General features: G+C 35.7%; 1 protein-coding gene across 1 annotated transcript in view; it reads left to right on the top strand.

The window, feature by feature from the left end:
- The window catches only part of AK9 (adenylate kinase 9), a 119,301-nt gene that overhangs the window by 76,910 nt on the left and 23,687 nt on the right, over positions 1-18,704 (top strand). The window contains exons 24-28 of the mRNA XM_087865377.1: positions 3,625-3,837; positions 5,287-5,547; positions 6,477-6,601; positions 9,454-9,673; positions 11,827-11,892. Coding sequence (XP_087721503.1) covers positions 3,625-3,837; positions 5,287-5,547; positions 6,477-6,601; positions 9,454-9,673; positions 11,827-11,892 — 885 coding nt within the window. The remainder of the gene's footprint in view (positions 1-3,624; positions 3,838-5,286; positions 5,548-6,476; positions 6,602-9,453; positions 9,674-11,826; positions 11,893-18,704) is intronic.

Below are 18,704 nucleotides of genomic sequence, written 5' to 3'. Positions count from 1 at the left end.
TTCAAGATAATTATGCTAAGAGAAGGAAGCCAGACAAAAAAGAATATATCCTGTACGATTCCATTTATATAAAAATTAAGAAACTCTAGACTAGTTGTAGTGCTAGAAAACAGGTAGTTCCCCGGCGATAGGGCAGGTAGGAGGCAAATAGGAGCAGTAAGGAGAGATTTTACAAAGAAGTGTGAATTGGTATTTGTGAATATGTTCATTATCTTGGTTGTGGTGAATTCACAAATGAATACTTGTGTCAAAACTTAGCCAAATTTTATACTGTAAATAATATGTACACTGTTTTAATGTCAGTTAAGCTGTTAAAAGTGTTAATGGTGGTTATCTCTGAGTGATGGACTTACGAGTAAGTTTTCTTTTTTAAGTGCTTATCTATATTATCTGATCTTTTAACATTAGAAATGTATCATTTTTACAATAGGAAAAAATCAACAACAAAGATACTTCCCTTTTGCCAAACAGAAAGTACAAGAAGAAACAACAGTTCTAATGCCACTCCAGAATTCAGGAGTCGTACCAAGATATGGCCAAGTGTTTGTCTTTTCTCATCAATCTTGCCCATACTTGGAGTGCCCTTAAATCTGTATGTTATGTCTTTCTGTATCTGTGGGAAATTAATTCTTTCCTCTTCTCCATCTCTTCCTTTTCTTCCTTCTATATTACTCAATACTAATTAGGTCTCTTGACTCTATCCTCCAAATATCCTTATCTTTTCCCTCAAATTCTCCATCTTTTTACTCTTTTGTTCATGTATTTGTAGATATGTCTTCCATTCAGTCTTATCATTTAAGACATTCGTTGGGGTCCTATTGCTGTTTTAACAAATTACCACAAAGTTAGTGGCTTAAAACAACCAAATTATCATACAGTTCTCCTTGCTCAGTGGGAACCTGCTTCTCCCTCTCCCTCTGCTTGCTGCTCACCCTGCTTGTGCTCTCACTGTCAAATAAATAAATAAACCCTAACCCAGCAATTGTACTCCTGGGTATTTACACCAAAGATACAGATGGAGTGAAAAGAAGGGGCATATGCACCCCAATGTTCATAGTAGCAATGTCCACAATAGCCAAACTGTGGAAGGAGCCGAGATGCCCTTCAACAGACAAATGGATAAAGAAAATGTGGTCCTTATATACAATGGAATATTAGTCAGCCATCAGAAGGGATGAATACCCACCATTTGCATTGACATGGATGGAACTGGAGGGGATTCTGCTAAGTGAAATAAGTCAAGCAGAGAAAGACAATTATCGTATGGTTTCACTTATATGTGGAACATAAGGAATAGCATGGAGGACATTAGGAAAAGGAAGGGAAAAATGAATGGGGGGAATCAGAGGGGGAGACGAACCATGAGAGATATGGACTCCAGAAAACAAACCGAGGATTTCAGAGGGGAAGTGTGGGGGGATAGGTTAACCCGGTGATGGTTATTAAGGAGGGCATGTATTGCAATGAGCACTGGGTATTATACGCAAACAATGAATCATGGAACACTACATCAAAAACTAACGACGTACTGTGACTAACATAATTTTTTTTAAAAATTGAATAAGTAAATAAATAAAATCTTTAAAACATAAAATAAAATTCTCATGAAATGAAATTTTACTGACTTTCACAAAGGTCAGAACTTACACTTCCAGTATTGTTTGAGAGCATATATTTCTAAAAGAGAAAATCTCTCTGTCAAGTAAATAAATAAAATATTTTTAAAAAGAGCATATATTTCTACTGTGAAATCAATAATGCTTTTAAATAAAATTGCATTTTGGGCGCTTGGGTGGCTCAGTCAGTTAAGCATCTGCCTTCGACTCAGGTCATGATCCCAGGGTCCTGGGATCAAGTCCCACATTGGGTTCCCTGCTCAGCAGGGAGTCTGCTTCTTCCTCTCCCTCTGACCCTTCCCCCTGCTTGTGTGTTCTTGCTCTCTCTCAAATAAATAAATACTTTAAAATTTAAAAAAATTTAAATAATAAAATTGCATTTTATAATTGAATACATTATAAAAAGTCATATAAATGGAACAAAGATTTGAGAATTCAACACAATTTTAAATGTCACATGACCTTATTTCAGCATTATCAAAATCCTTAATTTTGATAGATTATACATTTCAGCTTCAAAATAAAAAAATATATTGTTTTTAGCCCTTCAAAAAAAATCACATATAAATGCTTTATAGTATGGCAGGAGTAGAAATTGTGGCTGCCAGATTAAAAATAAACATGATACCCAGTTATATTTGAATTTCAGATAAAAGAATAATTTCTATATGTGGTACAAGTTTATACTAAAAAATTGTTTGTTATCTGAAATTCAAATATAACTGGAAGCCACATTCTTATTTTTTATGTCTGGCAACCCTACCTAAAGTGTTGGAAAAATTAATTTTTCCAAGCAGGAAAAATTAATTAAGCATTCAACTCCAGAATCTGAGAAAAAAGCACAACAAAATAAACCAAAGGAATGTAGAAAGGAGAGTAAAGGCAAAAATTAACAAAATAGGAAAAGAAGACAAAATAAAAACAGTAGACCTAATTTCAAAAAGTGAAAAGTTGTTCCACTGGCAAGTGTAATAAAATAGGCAAACTTCTAACAACTCTAATTAGGTAAAAAGAAGAAGCAAATAACATTTGAAACAATAATGGGTATGTAATCAAATTTTAAAAACAGGGTTGTTTTAAATTATAGGAACTTTATACTAATTAATTTTAAAGTCAAGATAAAAAGGATTTTCAAAATATGAATTCCTAAAATTTGCTTAGGAAGAACTGTAAAAGCTGAACAAACAAGATAGAGGGGAGTTACAAATCATTTCTAATATGCCTTTGTTGATTAGATAATTCCTATGTTGCTTAAAATCTTCCACATCATAGGGACACCTGGGTAGGTCAGTTGGTTAAGCGTTGGAGTCTTGATTTCAGCTCAGGTCATGATCTCAGGGTCATGAGATCGAAGCCCGCATCATATGATGCTGAGAGGGGAGGCTGCTTGGGATTCTCTTTCTCCCTCTCCTTTTGTCCCTCTCCCCACTCACACTCTCTAAATAAATAAAAATCTTCCACATCATACAAAAATAGCAATACTTCCCGGCTTATTTTGGAGTTTGCATAACTCTCATATAAAAATTGAACAGGAGTGGTGCAAGAAAAGTGTAGATTAGTCCCATGTTTTCACCTTTACAGAAAGTCATCCTTATGTCTTGTTGACAAGAAGCTTGTTGTAGAATAGTCTTGTAAAGTATTATCCCATTGGTATTTCTTGAAATACTGTGTCTGTGCCTAAATATCTGTATATTTTTACATGTGTATTGGTAGGATATACTTTGAAAAAAGGGGCTGGAAGGGTACACATAAAATTGTTGAGTATTTTAAAGACATACTGTTATGGAGAAGACATTATTCAAGATGTGAGCTTAGAGGGATATGAGAAACCGATATTTTATTTAATTAAATTAGTATAAGAACTGGCCTTTTGTGGATTGTTTTAAAGGCATCTTGTTATGGCTTCAGTATTATTCAATACGCATTATTTTAATTTATTTTTACTTAATTTTCAGTCTTATATCAAAATACTTTTAATACTGTTCCCAAAACTGAATAATATTTGTAGAATGAAGATAGAATTAAAGAGAAGAGAAGGCACTTAGGAGATACAAAGCACTTTTGTCCAGTGTTTCTCAAAGAAAACTTCATCCTACAACCAGGCAGCACAGACGAAGCAGCTAAATATCGAGAAAAGATCTACTACTTTTCAAGTCCTGAGGCTAAAGAAAAGTTTCTGGAGCATCCTGAGGAGTACGTGGCTCATAAAGAACCATTAAAGGTGAGAACAATATTCCTGTCCGATCTTAACGATTGCTCATGAGTACTTTTTCAAGGACTTAGTGCCAGCCTTCATCGTTTTATTTAATAGTGAAGTCCCCAATCATATATAACAACATGGTGAAAATATCTAAGTTCCAAGAACAACTTTTTGGAATATAAGGTAAAACAATTATCTTTTTTGATTTCTGCAGTAATGACTTGTGTCAAACCAACACATAATATCTGTCTTTTTAACTGAAGTAAAAAGACCCAGCTACATTTATTGCTTGCTACATTAAGAGGCAGCTGTGTAAGTGGGCAGTTTCACAGGGAACAGAAAATAGAATAATGGTTGCAAGGAGCTGGGGGCAGGCAGGGAAGAGAATGGAGTTATTGTTTAATGGGTACAGAGTTTCAGTGTGGGATGATGAAAAAGTCCTGGAAACAGATAGTAGTGATGGTTGCACAACACCGTGAATGTACTTAATGCCACTGATTTATACACTTAAAAATGGTTAAAATGAATATACCCAAAACTACTGCATTATATACATAAAAAGTGGATTTTATGGTATTTAAGTATACCATCTCAATAAATAAATATTTGAATTTAACTGAAAAATGGTTAAAATGGTAAATTTTATGTTATGTATATTTTACTGGTAATATTTTCTCCATTTTAAAAATAAAGCACGTGCATAATTGCACCAGCTTTAGACAAGAACCTTCATTTTTTTATTTTACTTTCTCCCTCTTCCACATGGATGTGTATTCTTTCCAGTGTATGTAATATTTTATAGTCTGCTTTTTCACTTAACATTATATCAATGAAAGCTTATATATTTCTACATAGATCTCATGATGCTTCATCATTTTGATGTACCATTTTAACATCTAATTGTTAGACATTTTTCACAATATTTTCATAGTGTGATTTGTCATTGTGGATATGAAATAGTATTTAGGAAATCTTTGGGCATGTCATTCTTTGTTTCTTTTGAATTATTGTATCAGTATAATTCCCTAGCATGGGATTACAAGATCAAAATATACAAATCACAATACATTGTCACTTATACTTTCTTTTTTTTCTCCCCCGATGAAGTAGGCTCCACACCCAGCATGGGGCTTGAACTCAAAACTCTGAGATCAAGGGTTGCATACTCTACTGACTGAGCCAGCCAGTGTCCCTAATTCCAATGCCTTCTTAAACAGAACATATAGAACATGATTTAAATGCTTCTGAATAATTTGGGCTATTTTCATGAACTTTAATTTTTATGTGGTGCCCAGGAGGACTACTGAAATATGTGTATGGTTGTGCCTTCTGACACGGCTGGTGTTGTGAAGTGATAATTCAGTTTTAGGGAGAGCAATGAATAAGCCTTATGTTTTCTAAATTACTCAAAACTTCCTTGTCTTCACTCTCCTCCTACCCTACCTCTCCCCAACCCACCCCCTGTGTCAGGCTCCTCCAGTAAGAATATGCCTTATAGGTCCCCGTGGCTCTGGCAAAACTGTCTGTGGAAGACAGTTAGCAGAAAAATGGGGCATTTTTCACATTCAGTTTGAAGAATTTCTTCAAGAGAAACTAATGCTCAAAACCGAAAAGAAGATTGGAAGTGAATTTGAAGAAGATTCTGATGAAGAACGGTTTACAAAACAAGAACTTGAAGAACTTGCAATTCAGGCCAATGTCAAGATTGAAGAAGAAAACACAAGGAAGCCGGTAGTAATATTAATACTCTCTTTGCAGATAATTATGCTTACTTTTGGGAAGTAGAATATAAGCAGTATAAAACTCTATAAAGTTTCCAGGAAGAAGAAAAAAATTAACTCCCCATATGTCATCCTCCCCATATGTTAAATACATATCTTACTGTTCATCTAGAATGCGAAGTGCTAAGTTTTACATGACTCCAATAAAAATCTGAAAAGCTTTCCCTGATGAGACTGTTACATGGCATTTATTTGGGATTCTGTTATTTGGTATATCTGACCCAGACTATAAGGTTTTCCTTTATTGTGTTCTCTGTTTTCTATCAAATGTCATAAAAATCTGCCCCAGCACCAGCAGAGTTCTCAAAATATTAATTTCTAATGATGCATCATAAGAAATTTTATATATCTCTTAGATGGTTTCTTTCTGGGGTTGTAAAGAGAAAGTTCTTAATTCTAACTCATTTTTCACCATTTCTGATATAGTTAGACCCTTTTCTTCTCAAGTGATCCCCTGTAAATGGACGTAGGTATAGATTATATTCCAATTGACTGCCTGGCTGGCCCATCCTTTAATTAGAATCTAGGTTAAAGAATTATAAGATAAATGACAAAAATTGGTTAAGCCTTATGGGTGTGTAATACACATTAAACCATATAGTAGCAAAAAGTGATGACACAAGATATCCTGAGGCCATGTTTGAAAATCAGTCACGCTAATCACTAGTAACTCCTCTTAGCTATAATATATAATTTGACATTTTAAACCATATTAAATATTGATTTAAAGAAAAAAGTTCAAGTTTTAAACTGTTAACAAGCAGCAGTATTAAAAACAGCCTAAGAAGAAAAGGTCTCATCCTAATCAACAATGTAATAGAGTATTATTTACTAATACAGAGTTTAATTTTTTTTGTTTTCTGATTTTTGGTTTTTTAGCCTCCAGACATACAACTTACAGAAGAAGAAGAAGCAATCAAATTAAATCTACTGGAAAATGAGCCATTACCTCCCGAAATTCTTGAAACAATTCTTTCTGAGTGGTGGCTTAAGGAACCAATACGGTATCTTATTTTATATAGAATTATACAATTATTGACTTTTATTTGCTCTGTTCTTAAAAGTTAAAAATGTAATCCAGCATAAATTTAAGATTTTTCTTTTACTTATAAACTAGTGATTCTACACATTAAAAACATTTGCTGTGTAGTTATGGTTGAGCGACCATATTCTAAATCCATGTACACCAATGATGGGCTGGACTCTTTTCCTTGGAGCCTTTCAGTAATTACTGTTAAGACCACTTAATAACTGTCCAGAGTGCTATCCCTTTCTTAAAAGCCAGGAACAAGCCTGACCTCAGAGAGGACAAATTTAAGAATCTCCATGCCATCAGAGTTTAAAACTTCACCGCAATTTCCTAATCAGAATGTCGTGCTTTGGTATATATCAGAAGAAAGAGAAATGATACTTATTATAGTACCTGTAATAGCAACCCTTATATGGAACTTACTATGTGCCAGATACTGTTCTGTATTTTATTCACATTAGTTTACTTAATCCTTACAACTACCCAATGGAATAGAAACTTTTATTATCTCACATTGGAGATAAAGAAGCTATATTATAGAGCATTCAAATAACTGGCCAGTCCCAGTGCTCCTCTGCACGCTCTTTTTCACCTAGTCCATGGCCTAAATGAGTGAGTGAGGTGATTCGTCATCAACTTTAATTTTAGTTTCCTGCTGCCTAAATTGGCTCATTAGTTGTGGCAAACTTAGGCAGGTTGACTGCAACAATGCAATCATGGGGGCCATCTGGATGGCTCCATCGGTTAAGCATCTGACTCTTAATTTCAGGTCAGGTCATAATCTTGGTGTGATGGGATCGAGCCCTGCACCGGGCTCTGCACTAAGCATGAAGTCTGCTTGTCCTTCTCCCTCTGCCTCTCCCCCTGCTCGTGCTCTCTCTCTCTCTCTCAAATACATAAATCTTTAAAAAAACAAAAAGAACAACAAAAAACTGATGTAGTCATGGGTGGTTCTTCATTAATTTAGCTCCTGACCTCACACCATACATTAATTTAAAAAAAAAAAAAGCGTATGGATTGAAAAATTAAAAGGAAAAAGTGAGGGACACCTAGGTGGCTCAGTTTGTGGGGAGTCTGCCTTCAGCTCGGGTCATGGTCTCAGGATCCTGGGATTGAGCCTGGTATCAGACTTCCTGCTCAGTGGGAAGTCTGTTTCCCCCTCTCCCCCTGCTTATACTCTTGCTCTCTCTCTCTCTCTCTCTCGTTAAAAAAAAAAAAAAGTAAAAAACTGAAATTATAAAAAGCCTAAATTAAATAGCTAGGTATGCAACCATTAAAATGTGTTAAAATGAAGAATTTATAATAGCATGAGAAATGTTATTATATAACATTAAGTTTCAAAAGATACAAAGTTATTTATAATTTAATAGCAAAATGGACACATGAGGAACAAACTGGAAAGAAACAAAACAAAATCTCAGTAATCTCTAGGATATAAGATTATGGATAATCTTGCCCTTTTTCATGTTTTTCTCTATTTTCCAATTTTTCAATAGTGAGATTTGTTGCTTTTATAATCAGGGAAAAAATCAACACATTTTAAAGGGCTATTGCATGAGTCCTGGAGAGATTAATAAGTGCCTGAACTGAGGTGTAACGGTAGAAATGGAAATGTGGGTACAGAAGAAGACACGCCAGGGTTTAGCTCTTATATGTGAGAAGCAAGAGGGGGTGGCAGGGCAGTCCAAATGTCTCTGAAGTTTGGCACCTGAATACCAGTGAGTCAGAAGCAAGAGCAGTGTGGAAGTGTAACAATGAGTCTGATTTTTGACAGTATGATGCATATATAATTCCTGAAGGGCATTTCAATGAAGAAACTAAACAGCTTTTTGAAAATTCTGAATTGAAACTCAAAAGAGAAGTTGGGTATAGAGGTAGAGATTTAGAAGTCATTGACAAAGAAGGGACAGCTGGAACAGTAGGGATGAAATTGTTCTCACAGAAGAGACTATACTGAAGGCATCCCTAAAGAAAAAGACATACATCTTACAGCCAAAATATAAAAATTTGCCCACTTAGTAGGATAGGAAATATTTTAAAATGTCAGATAAGGACTCAAGTTGTCAAATGTTCATAAAAGTCCTACGAGGAAGAAAACATATGTTTAAATATAAATACCTAAAACAACCCAAATTTTAGATAAACAGGATAAATTCTCATTCAAAAGGGGACCGATATTGACTCTTTTAAATAAACAAAACCAAGTTCTTAAAGCCTGATTGTTTAATAATAAAAATGTAGTCACATTCCATTTATTTTTCTGATCCTTACAGTTTCATCATACCTGTGCAAATTTTATAATTCTATTTGAACATAATCATCTTACACATATGAGCCAGGATGCATACATTAGTAATTGTCATTGATCATAAGGAACCCACGGAAGAGGGTACAAACTGTCTCATGAAAGGAGCGTCACTAGAAGAAAAAGTGTGCAAAGGTAGATTCCCACAAGAGATGGGCTGGCCAAACCCACCTTTACATAAGGGTGACACAGTCATTAGACTGGGCATTCCTCCCAAGCAGAGAACTTGTTTTCTTTTAATTTTTCATCAAATATTAAGACTAAATTTAAGAGAACTTATCTATACTATAAAAATAAGTATAAAATATTATCATTTTAATCTAATTCAATACATTTAGGAGAAAACACACCATGTTTACACAAGTAGAAATATTATAAGAAATTAAAGATACCACAGTAAACTTTTAAAACTATTCATTGCACATCTTATATAAAGTTGTGAGTTATTAATATTTTTTCTTTTTAAATCAATATTTATAATATAATAATTAAAGCAAATAAATTATGAAATTTCTACCAAGTTCCACAGGTTTTATATTAGATGGTTTCCCACGATATCCTGAGGAGGCCCTGTTTCTGGGGGAACGTGGATTTTTCCCAGATGCTGCTGTTTTTATACAAGTTGATGATCAAGATATTTCTGATCGACTCCTTCCTTCCCAAATTGAAAAGTGGAAACAGAAACAAAAGAAAAAATTAGAAAGGAAAAAACTCATCAAAGAATTGAAGGCAAAAATCAAGGTATGTATCCAGTAAAAAAACGTAGGAGTAAATTTGTTCAACATCTATTGAAATTATAAAGTGGTCTTTACAAAAATGTAATTTTCTGATTTTAATACCACAGTCAATATGAAAACACTTTTAATCAGATATTAATACTATTTATAATTAGTTAAAAATTATTTGAGGCCTATGTGATTTGCAATATGTTAATGCTTTTCTCTCCAAGGCAAATAAAATTAAAGATAGTGGCAGCACTAATGTATCCCTATACAAGACACAGGAGCTAAGTGGGAGAGGCAACATAAAGAATTAAACTTCTCAGTGGCTTTTTCACTAGTTCCTGGAATGATGACACCATCCATCAAGGCCATGTTAGCCTATAGTGAAACAGATCCAGATAATAGTTTAGGATATCTTTTCCAAAACTGAAATCTGAGGAGTATTACATAAAATGTTCAAAAGTGTCATAGGGAATCCAGCAATTCCACTTCTAGGAATCCATCTAACAGAAATGAAAACAGATCCACATAGATTTATATATGAATATTCATAACAGCATTATTCATAACAGCCAAAAAGTGAAAACCACCCAATATCCATCAACTGATGAATGGATAAATGAAATATGGTAGATAGGGTACCCTGGGATCCCACCCAAGATGGCGATAAAAGAGCCTCCTGAATTCATCTCCTCCCACACACACACTGAATCTACAGCTACACATGAAGCAATTCTCTCTGAAAGAAATCCAGAAACTAGCTGAGTGACTCATACACAATGGACAAATGAGAAAATACCTGTATCATCCACATCAAAACAGTTGCTGCCTGAGAGTCCAGCTTCCAGTCCATCTATGCAGTGTGTGATGCTCCCCTTTGGGCCTCCGACAGGTTGTGGCACATGCTCAACAACTGCGAGCCACTGAGAACAAAGAAAGTAGCTTAGTCACAGAGGTTTGAGAGACAGCCAAGAACTCAGTCCAGGCTGATTGATAAGGTTCATCTCCTACTCAGGACTGCTCTGTGAAGACTAGGAGCTATGGCTTCTTTATCCAAGGTGCAGACACCAACACAGAGTCAAAGGAAAGGAAGAAAGAGAGGAGGAATATGTGTCAAACGAGAACTCCAGAAATAGATCTTACTGAAACAAAGATAAGTGATTTACCTGATAAAGAGTTCAAAACAATGTTCATAAGATGCTCACAGTGTCAGGAGAACAATGCATGAACAAAGTAAGAATTTCAAGAAAGAGATAGAAAATATAAGAAAGTACCAAACAGAAATCACAGAGATGAAGAATACGATAACTGAACTGAAAAATTCAATAGAGAGGTTCAATAGCAGACTAGACACATAGATCAATGGAGCAGAAGAGAGAGCCCAGAAACAACGCCATGCCTATATTGTCAATTAGTTAACAAGAAAGAAGCCAAAGGTGTATGATGGAGGTTGGATAGTCTCTCAGTACATGCTGGGAAAACTGGACAGCTACATGCTAAAGAATGAAACTAGACCCCCTATCCTATACTATCCACAAAAATCAACCCAAAATGGATTAAAGACTTGAACATAAGACCTGAAACCATAAAACTTTTATTTTTTCAATTTTTTTATTATGATATGCTAGTCACCATACAGTACATAATTATGAAACCATAAAACTTTTAAAAGAAAGCATAGGGGGTAAGCTCCTTGACACTGGTCTTGGCAATTATTTTTTTGGATTTGACACCAAAATCAAAAGTCAACCAATGGGGATTACATCAAACTAAAAGGATTTTGCACAACAAAGAAGCCGTCAAGGAAATGAAAAGTTATTCTACTGGGTGAGAGAAAATATCTGCAAATCATATCTGATTTGCATCTGATTAGGGGTGCTCTTTACCAAAGCAAACAAATAAATAATAAATTCGAAAAGGCATTCTAAAGTTTGTAGAAAGAGTGGCTGCCCCCACGTGCTGTTTATCTCTCCGGAGGGACGTAGCTATTGAGAAGTTCCAGAGACACAGGATGTAGTAGCATAATTACCACCATCATAAGTTTTTCTGAAAGGTTTACCATCCTTCCCTCCAAATGCTATTCCCACTTTGGGAAAAAACATATATACTAATATTTAAAAAGTAATTTTATCATTATCCACTAAAATGTTTAAATGTCTCTTTCTGTAACAGGATGATATGATTTCCAAAAGAAGGGCTGAACTTCTAGCAGAGAGAGAAAAAAAACATAAAGCGGAGGTAAGTAAATAAAATGGTTGCTTTTTTAAAAAAAAAAAGGCAGAATATCCACAATTTAATATTTATATATTACATATTTTTTATATATCAACAGTATAAAATAAAAAGATGTTTAGAAAAAGTCTTGAAGGAAATACACAGAGTTTATGTTTAAGTAGTAAGATTATGTATCACTTTTTTCTTTGTATTTTTTGTTATTCCATAATTGTTTACAATGACCCTTCGTTATTTTTATAGTCAGAAAAATGAACATTTTTAAAGGAAGGAAAACCACTAAAGAAGTTTAAATAATTGAATTCAAAATATCATACTACAGTAAACTATGCTTCTTTGGGATTCTCATTTTTGCTTTTCACGCTTGTAGTCCATGCCCCAGTCCATGCTTGTAGTCTGGGAGTCTGGGACTGAGGTCTAAACAGGGAGTCTGTGAAGCTGTGCTGGACCTAAAATAAAGATTATGTCGAGATAAAGAATGGACCGAAGCAGAGACCATGAACCCTCAGACTTATCGATCGTGCAGGACACTCAGTACAACTCCTTTTCTCCATCTGCTGACTTTTCAAAAAGATAAACCTTGAAGATCGTGGATTTTGTTTTGTTTGGAAAAGAGCTGTTCCCGAAATGACCTAGCTAACACCAATACCAAACTTTCTTAGGGGTGCAGAATTTAAAGAGGAGGTGTGACTAGACACACTAGTTCTAAGAAGTTACCTGAGGCTCATATTTATACATTCAGCTTACAAGTAATCCCTGTAACCAAGGCAAACAAAAGGATGGTTCCTGCCTTCTGCCATTTCATTCTGGCATAAAGCACCCTGTACCATCTTTTCAAAACTGACTCTCCTGGGATCTGATTTCCAACCATATAAAAACGTTCACCCCAACAAGCGGAAGGAGAGAAGAGGAATCACAGGAAATAAGACTTGCTGCCCATGGAACTATGTCTGCCCCTGGTCGGGATGTGCTGGACTCAGTACAGAGAACTGTTGACACCGAGCAACCGTCACTGGGGGTCAAAACATTGCAGAATAGGGGCCAGGACAATTGTTCCTTTGCCCAAACAAAGTATCTACAACCAAAAGTAGACCTAAAACCATTAGATTGAGAATGTTCTGCACCATCTAAGGAACAAGAACCCTGCTCTCCGTTATTTGCCTTAATCTTCACTTATTCATTCAGCCAGTCAGCAAACCTGACCTGAGCACTCACTGCATGGCTGACAGTATTCAGACGCTGGAGGTTAAGTCATGAACAAAATTGACAGAAGTTTCTGGTCTCGTTCTACTGTTCATTCCCTGAACAAACATGTTCTGAAATTCTGCTGTGTTCAAGGAGTCATGCTGATGTTTAGGATTCAAAACAAACAATCCAGACATCCTAACCTGGGCTCAAGCATAGTTACCTATCTTTAGCCTTTGGGAATCCCTAGTCGTCCCCTTAAGAATCACCCCTTAGGGGTGCCTGGGTGGCGCAGTCGGTTAAGTGTCTGCCTTTGGCTCAGGTCATGATCCCAGGGTTCTGGGATGATCCTGGGGTCCTGGGATGGAGCCCTGTATCAGGCTCCCTGCTCAGCAGGGAGTCTGCTTCTCCCTCTGCATCTCCCTCTGCTTGTGAGCTCTCTCTGTCAAATAAAGAAATGAAATCTAAAAAAAAAAAAAAAAAAAAAAGAATCACCCCACATGTCTCAGCAACATATTACCAAAAAAGTCCAGCCTTTGGGGTTGATCTGACCTAAACTGGTATCCTTTCTCCAGTTCTTGCTGACTTTGTTCACTGCTGGCTCCCCAGTGCCTAACGTAGGGCTGACACATAGTAGGCACTCAACAGTTGTTTTGTTGCTGTTGTATAACCTTGAGCAAGTTTTTTAATTTCTCTGAACCTAGGGTTTTTTTGTAAAATGGAAAAAAAATTAATAATATCTGGTTTCCTGAATTGAAAATACTTTAATTTCTCCTCTTTGCTATTTTTTAGTTAAACCTCCTTTTTCTTAAGAGAATCCATTTTCAGATAAATTTTAAATATTCTTAATTTATAATTTTTCTATTTGTTAACATTAGAATGGTGGGATTTCTTACTATTTTTCATTCAAAAATTCAATATTCTATCTTATAAATTAAGTAGGTTTTTGTAAGTTAGCTCTCCTAAGACTTACTCTTTTACAAAATTAGCTATTTATCCCCACACAATTAATTTATCCAAACTGACTTTGGGAAGATAATTCCTGAAATTTTTTATGAATCAAAGATGAAAACTGTGTCTTGATTTTTTTTCACTCCTTTGATGAGAATTTTGTGATATGTCCTGCTACTGCCTCAGACAAACAAGGACTAAACAAAATGCAGCATCTCAAGGATCACCCAGTGTGATAGCTATAGGCAGTTAATGTGACACCTGACTCAAATCCATTCTGACTCTACATAGACCCCGGAGCCTGCTTTCATGAACAGAACCAGAGGCCTTTTCATCATTTGCCTTTTGTATAGAAAGTGCAGCTCCATGACTCACCTTTTCACAACTAATTGGGGAACCATATGCAGATAAAGCCCTTCCCAGGGTTGTCTTCCCCTCCTTAACAAAAATCATTGCCCTTACTGTCTGAATTTTTTGCAGCAGATAATACATTTTTAACGTCAGAAATTACTTGTCTCAAGGGGACTGCTTGCATTAATTTTGTAGAAAAATGTCGCCATCTTGTGGAATTTTAGTCTCCAAGTGTGACTAAAGAATAATCTGTAAATCAGCCACTTTGTATAGAGATTTAGTTTGTATACCTTCCAACTTCTCAGAGGCCCTGCTTCTACTCCTGGTCCTCACTCCAGAATCTTGGCTCTCCTCCTGTTCACTGGCTCCTTCTCTGGTGCCTCAATCTCTTCTATTAAATTGTGGGTAGCCCCAGACAGGAGAAAGCCACAAAGAGCCAGGACAGGAAGCCAGGCCGCAAATCAGCAGAATTGTGAGGGACTACACCCAGGTGAATAGTTAATAGAGATAAATACCTGAGTACAAGGGGGAGCCAAAGTCAGCGTCCAGATGAGGTTGAAACAAGGTTCAGGACCAAGCACCAGGCCAAGACCATCCTTGAGGCCTCCTAGGGACAAGGCAGAGTGTATAGGTCCAAGGTCTACGTGCAGAGAGCTCTTTGGGATGAAACAGAAAGCAAAGGTGTGTATGGGGTGTACAGGTTGGGGATTGAGTCTTTTATTAAGTTTTTATTTAAATTCCAGTTAGTTAACATACAGTGTAATGTTAGTTTCAGGTGTACAATATAGTGATTGAACACTTCCACGTGACACCCAGTGCTCATCACAACAAGAGCACTCCTTAATCCCCATCTCCTGTTTCAACTATTCCCTCCCACTCACCTCCCTTGGATTGAGTTTGAAGGTTTGAGAAACAAGTAGTTTGGAATAGTGTCTCAAAAAATCCATATTTAGAAGGCAACCAGGTGTAGTAAGGGAATCTAGTGTCTGCTTAACATGCATCTGTATTGGGAAGACTCAGAACTCTGACAAGTCTTGCACTTCTCCTCTTTCCATTTCTTCCTGTCTCGTTTCTTCCCTAAGCATTCTGAGTATAATCTCCATCACCCTCCTGACATAAACTTCTACTGTTGTAGCCTTGTCCCTCCCTTCCCCTACTGATAGAAAGTTATAAGAGAGCTTACCCGAAATCTAGTCCTTTTTCTCAGAGACCATGAATTTTGTGTTCTGTTTGTCTTCTTTATTTTCTCTTTTCCCTCTCCAGCCATCTCTGGGATTGTTTGAATGTATTTTAGAAATCCATTTTATTTATCTATTGGCTTTTTAGTTATATCTCTATGTATTATTTTTTAGTGGTTGCTCTCTGTTACATATACATCCTTGGCTTTTCCCACTTTACTTCGAGTCAATATCATTGCATGTACTACCCTAGAAGCCTGTGACTGCAGAAGTCCATTTACACTCACCATCACTCCACCAACACCCTTTACACTCGGTTATTTGTTTTACAACCAAATATATTATAAACTCCATAAGAAAAAAATTATAGTTTTTGTTTTAAACTGTCATATGTATTTTAAATACATTAAGAGGAAAATAAGTCTTTTACATTTACCCAGGTATTTACCATTTCTGTTGCTCTTCATTCATTCCTATGGTGTGATGGAAAGCAGAGGCATGAAAAGAATAGGGTCATTTGAATTGTTTTCCTACATGATTTTTCTTGACTGTTTCCATGATTTTCTCTGTATCTTTGCTTTTCAATAGTTTATGATATGCCTGCATGTCATTTTCTTCATATTTATCTAGTTTGAGGTTCACTAAACTTCAATCTGTAAATTTATGTCTTTCACTAAATTGCAAGAACTCTGGGCATTATTTCTTCAAATATCTTTTCTGCTCTATTTGCCCTCTGTCTCCATCTGAAAGTCAATTTCTCATAGGTTAGATCATTCACTATTGTTCCAAATGATCTTGGGGCTTTTTTCTCTCTTCTTTAAGTTCGATCAGTTCTTTTGATCTATCTTCAAATTTACTGATTCTTCCCTCAGTCATCTCCAGTCTATTAAACCCATCTGATATCTTTTATAACTTTAAATACTGTATTTTTTAGTTCTAAAATCTCCATTTGGTTTGTTTTTATATTTTTTATTTCCCTCCTGGGATTTCCTATCTTTTCACTTATTATGAGTGTATTTTCCTTTTCTTCATTGGTCATAGGGATAACAACGGCTTTAAAGTTCTTGTTTGGTAACTCTAATACCCAGAGTGGGTATTTAATAATATCTTTTCTTATGAGAATGGGTCATGTCTCATGAATCTTTACATTTTGAATAATTTTGGATTATATCCTAGAATTATGAATATTATGTTCTGGAGATTCTGAAGTCTGTTGTATACCTCCAGAGAAGGCTGGTGTTTTTGTTTTAGCAGGCAATTTACTTGGTTAGACTAACCCTGCAAACTCTGTCATACTGGCAGTGGGTAGCAGTTCAACTGATACTGTTCTCAAACAGCCCATATGAGCATGATTCAGAGACGTGGACAGTCTTTACAAACTAAATTTGCTGTTCCCTTCACTTCTCTCAACTCTGAAGTTTACCCTCACTCTCTAGTGCCCTGGTTGTGTCTCCTTCCCCTGGTTGCCCCAGCTGGAAAGACATCCAGCTTCCTATCAGAGTTTTAGTCACCCTGTGCCACCACCACTGTAATGGAGGCTGCCCTGTGAGCAAATGCACAGAATCAGAGAATTTACCCTAATCCGACTGCTCCCTCCAGATTTTTACTGTTTTCCAAAATCTGCCTTTGTTTACTCTCAAGCCCCTTATTGAGTGAGTGAGATAAAGTGTGTGTGTGTGTGTGTGTGTGTGTGTGTGTGTGTGTGTGTTGGGGGGAGGGGAGGTGTAGTGTTCATGGTTTATGGTTATTACCTGCTAGAGGCTAAATTAACTTATTCCTTCATACTGGAGGCAGATCTCTGAGACCATGAATTTTAGAACATGTATCTATTAACATAAGGCCTTAAAAGTGTAATATATCAGAAAAAGAAAAAACAGCACTGTTTCAAAGATCAAATTTTGGAAAAATAAAACCTTTTTTTCCTAAGAAGAATTAACCTGTGGAGATTATTAGGATATTGACCTTTAAAAAAATTCAACATTATTTAAGGAACTTGCTAAAACAATATAATAGGAAAAAGAAATAGCATACATGTTGAAAAGTTCTGTAAGGAAAGAACTCATTATGTGCCTATAGTTTGATTATCTAGAAAGTCCAGGAAAGTTAATTGCACAAAAATTTAAGGTTGCCTCCCCAGCACCTTATTAACAACGACATTTGCCTCCATGAAGAAAAAAGGCAAATAACTTCTAAAGTGATTAAATAATCTGTCTTGAAGATGATAGGTGCCACGAAATGCTGGTTGGTGTCCGCCATCATTTGGAGCAAGATCCATCCTGCCTGCTTCCTCTCATTCTCATAGCTCATTCACATGGAAGCACGATACAACCTGCCCTGCTCACATACCCTAGCTTGCAGTTGCTCTGAATTAATCAATTTGGCCCCCTCCATTTGTGAAAATGATTGAGCCACCAAGGATTACCATATACTTGAGAAAAATTATCAATACAAAGGAGCAGCAAGATGAGCAAACAGAAAAGTTGACCCTAAAATAAATAGGCAATTCAGAAAACCTTACTAAACATTAAAAAAATTCCAATCTCCCTCAGAAAATTCAAGAACTTTTATCCAGAAAACAAAAACAGGATGCTATGAAAAATCAGAAAGCAAAAAAGAGTTCATGGAAGCTAAATATATATAATTTAAATTGGTTAAAATTTGAATAGAAAGATTAGAAGGAAAAATCAAAGAAGTTTCTCAAATATAGAACAAAAAATACAAGAGATAGAAAATACAAAAGAAAAAACTGGAGATATGTGGGGTCAATCCAGGAAGGTCAACATCCAATATGCATTAAAAAAAAAAAATGAAAGGAGAGAAAATGTAGGAGGAAATAATCTTAAAAATATTGAAAAAAATGTTCCCAGTGTTGAAGAAAGCAGAGGATCTTCAAATTCAAAGGGATCAATGAATACAGAGCCGAACAAATTAAAAGAGATGTACATTAGATACATCCTTATGAAATTTGAGATTGCTCATTATAAAGAGATTTTAAGTGTTTCTAAAATGAAGAAAAGTTACCTACAAAAGATATGGATAAGATTTTTGTCAGACTTCTCACCAACAATACTGAGTGATAGAAGACAAAAACAGTGCCTTTAAAATTCTGAGTGAAAATGATTTTTGACTATTTATAATGTATGAGAATGAAAT

Source organism: Ursus americanus, chromosome 11, assembly GCF_024610735.1.
Source record: "Ursus americanus isolate L20-20 chromosome 11, mUrsAme1.1.p, whole genome shotgun sequence".
Classification (NCBI taxonomy): domain Eukaryota; kingdom Metazoa; phylum Chordata; class Mammalia; order Carnivora; family Ursidae; genus Ursus; species Ursus americanus.
The sequence above is the reverse complement of the archived record's forward strand: the minus strand, read 5'-3'. Positions and strand labels throughout refer to the sequence as shown.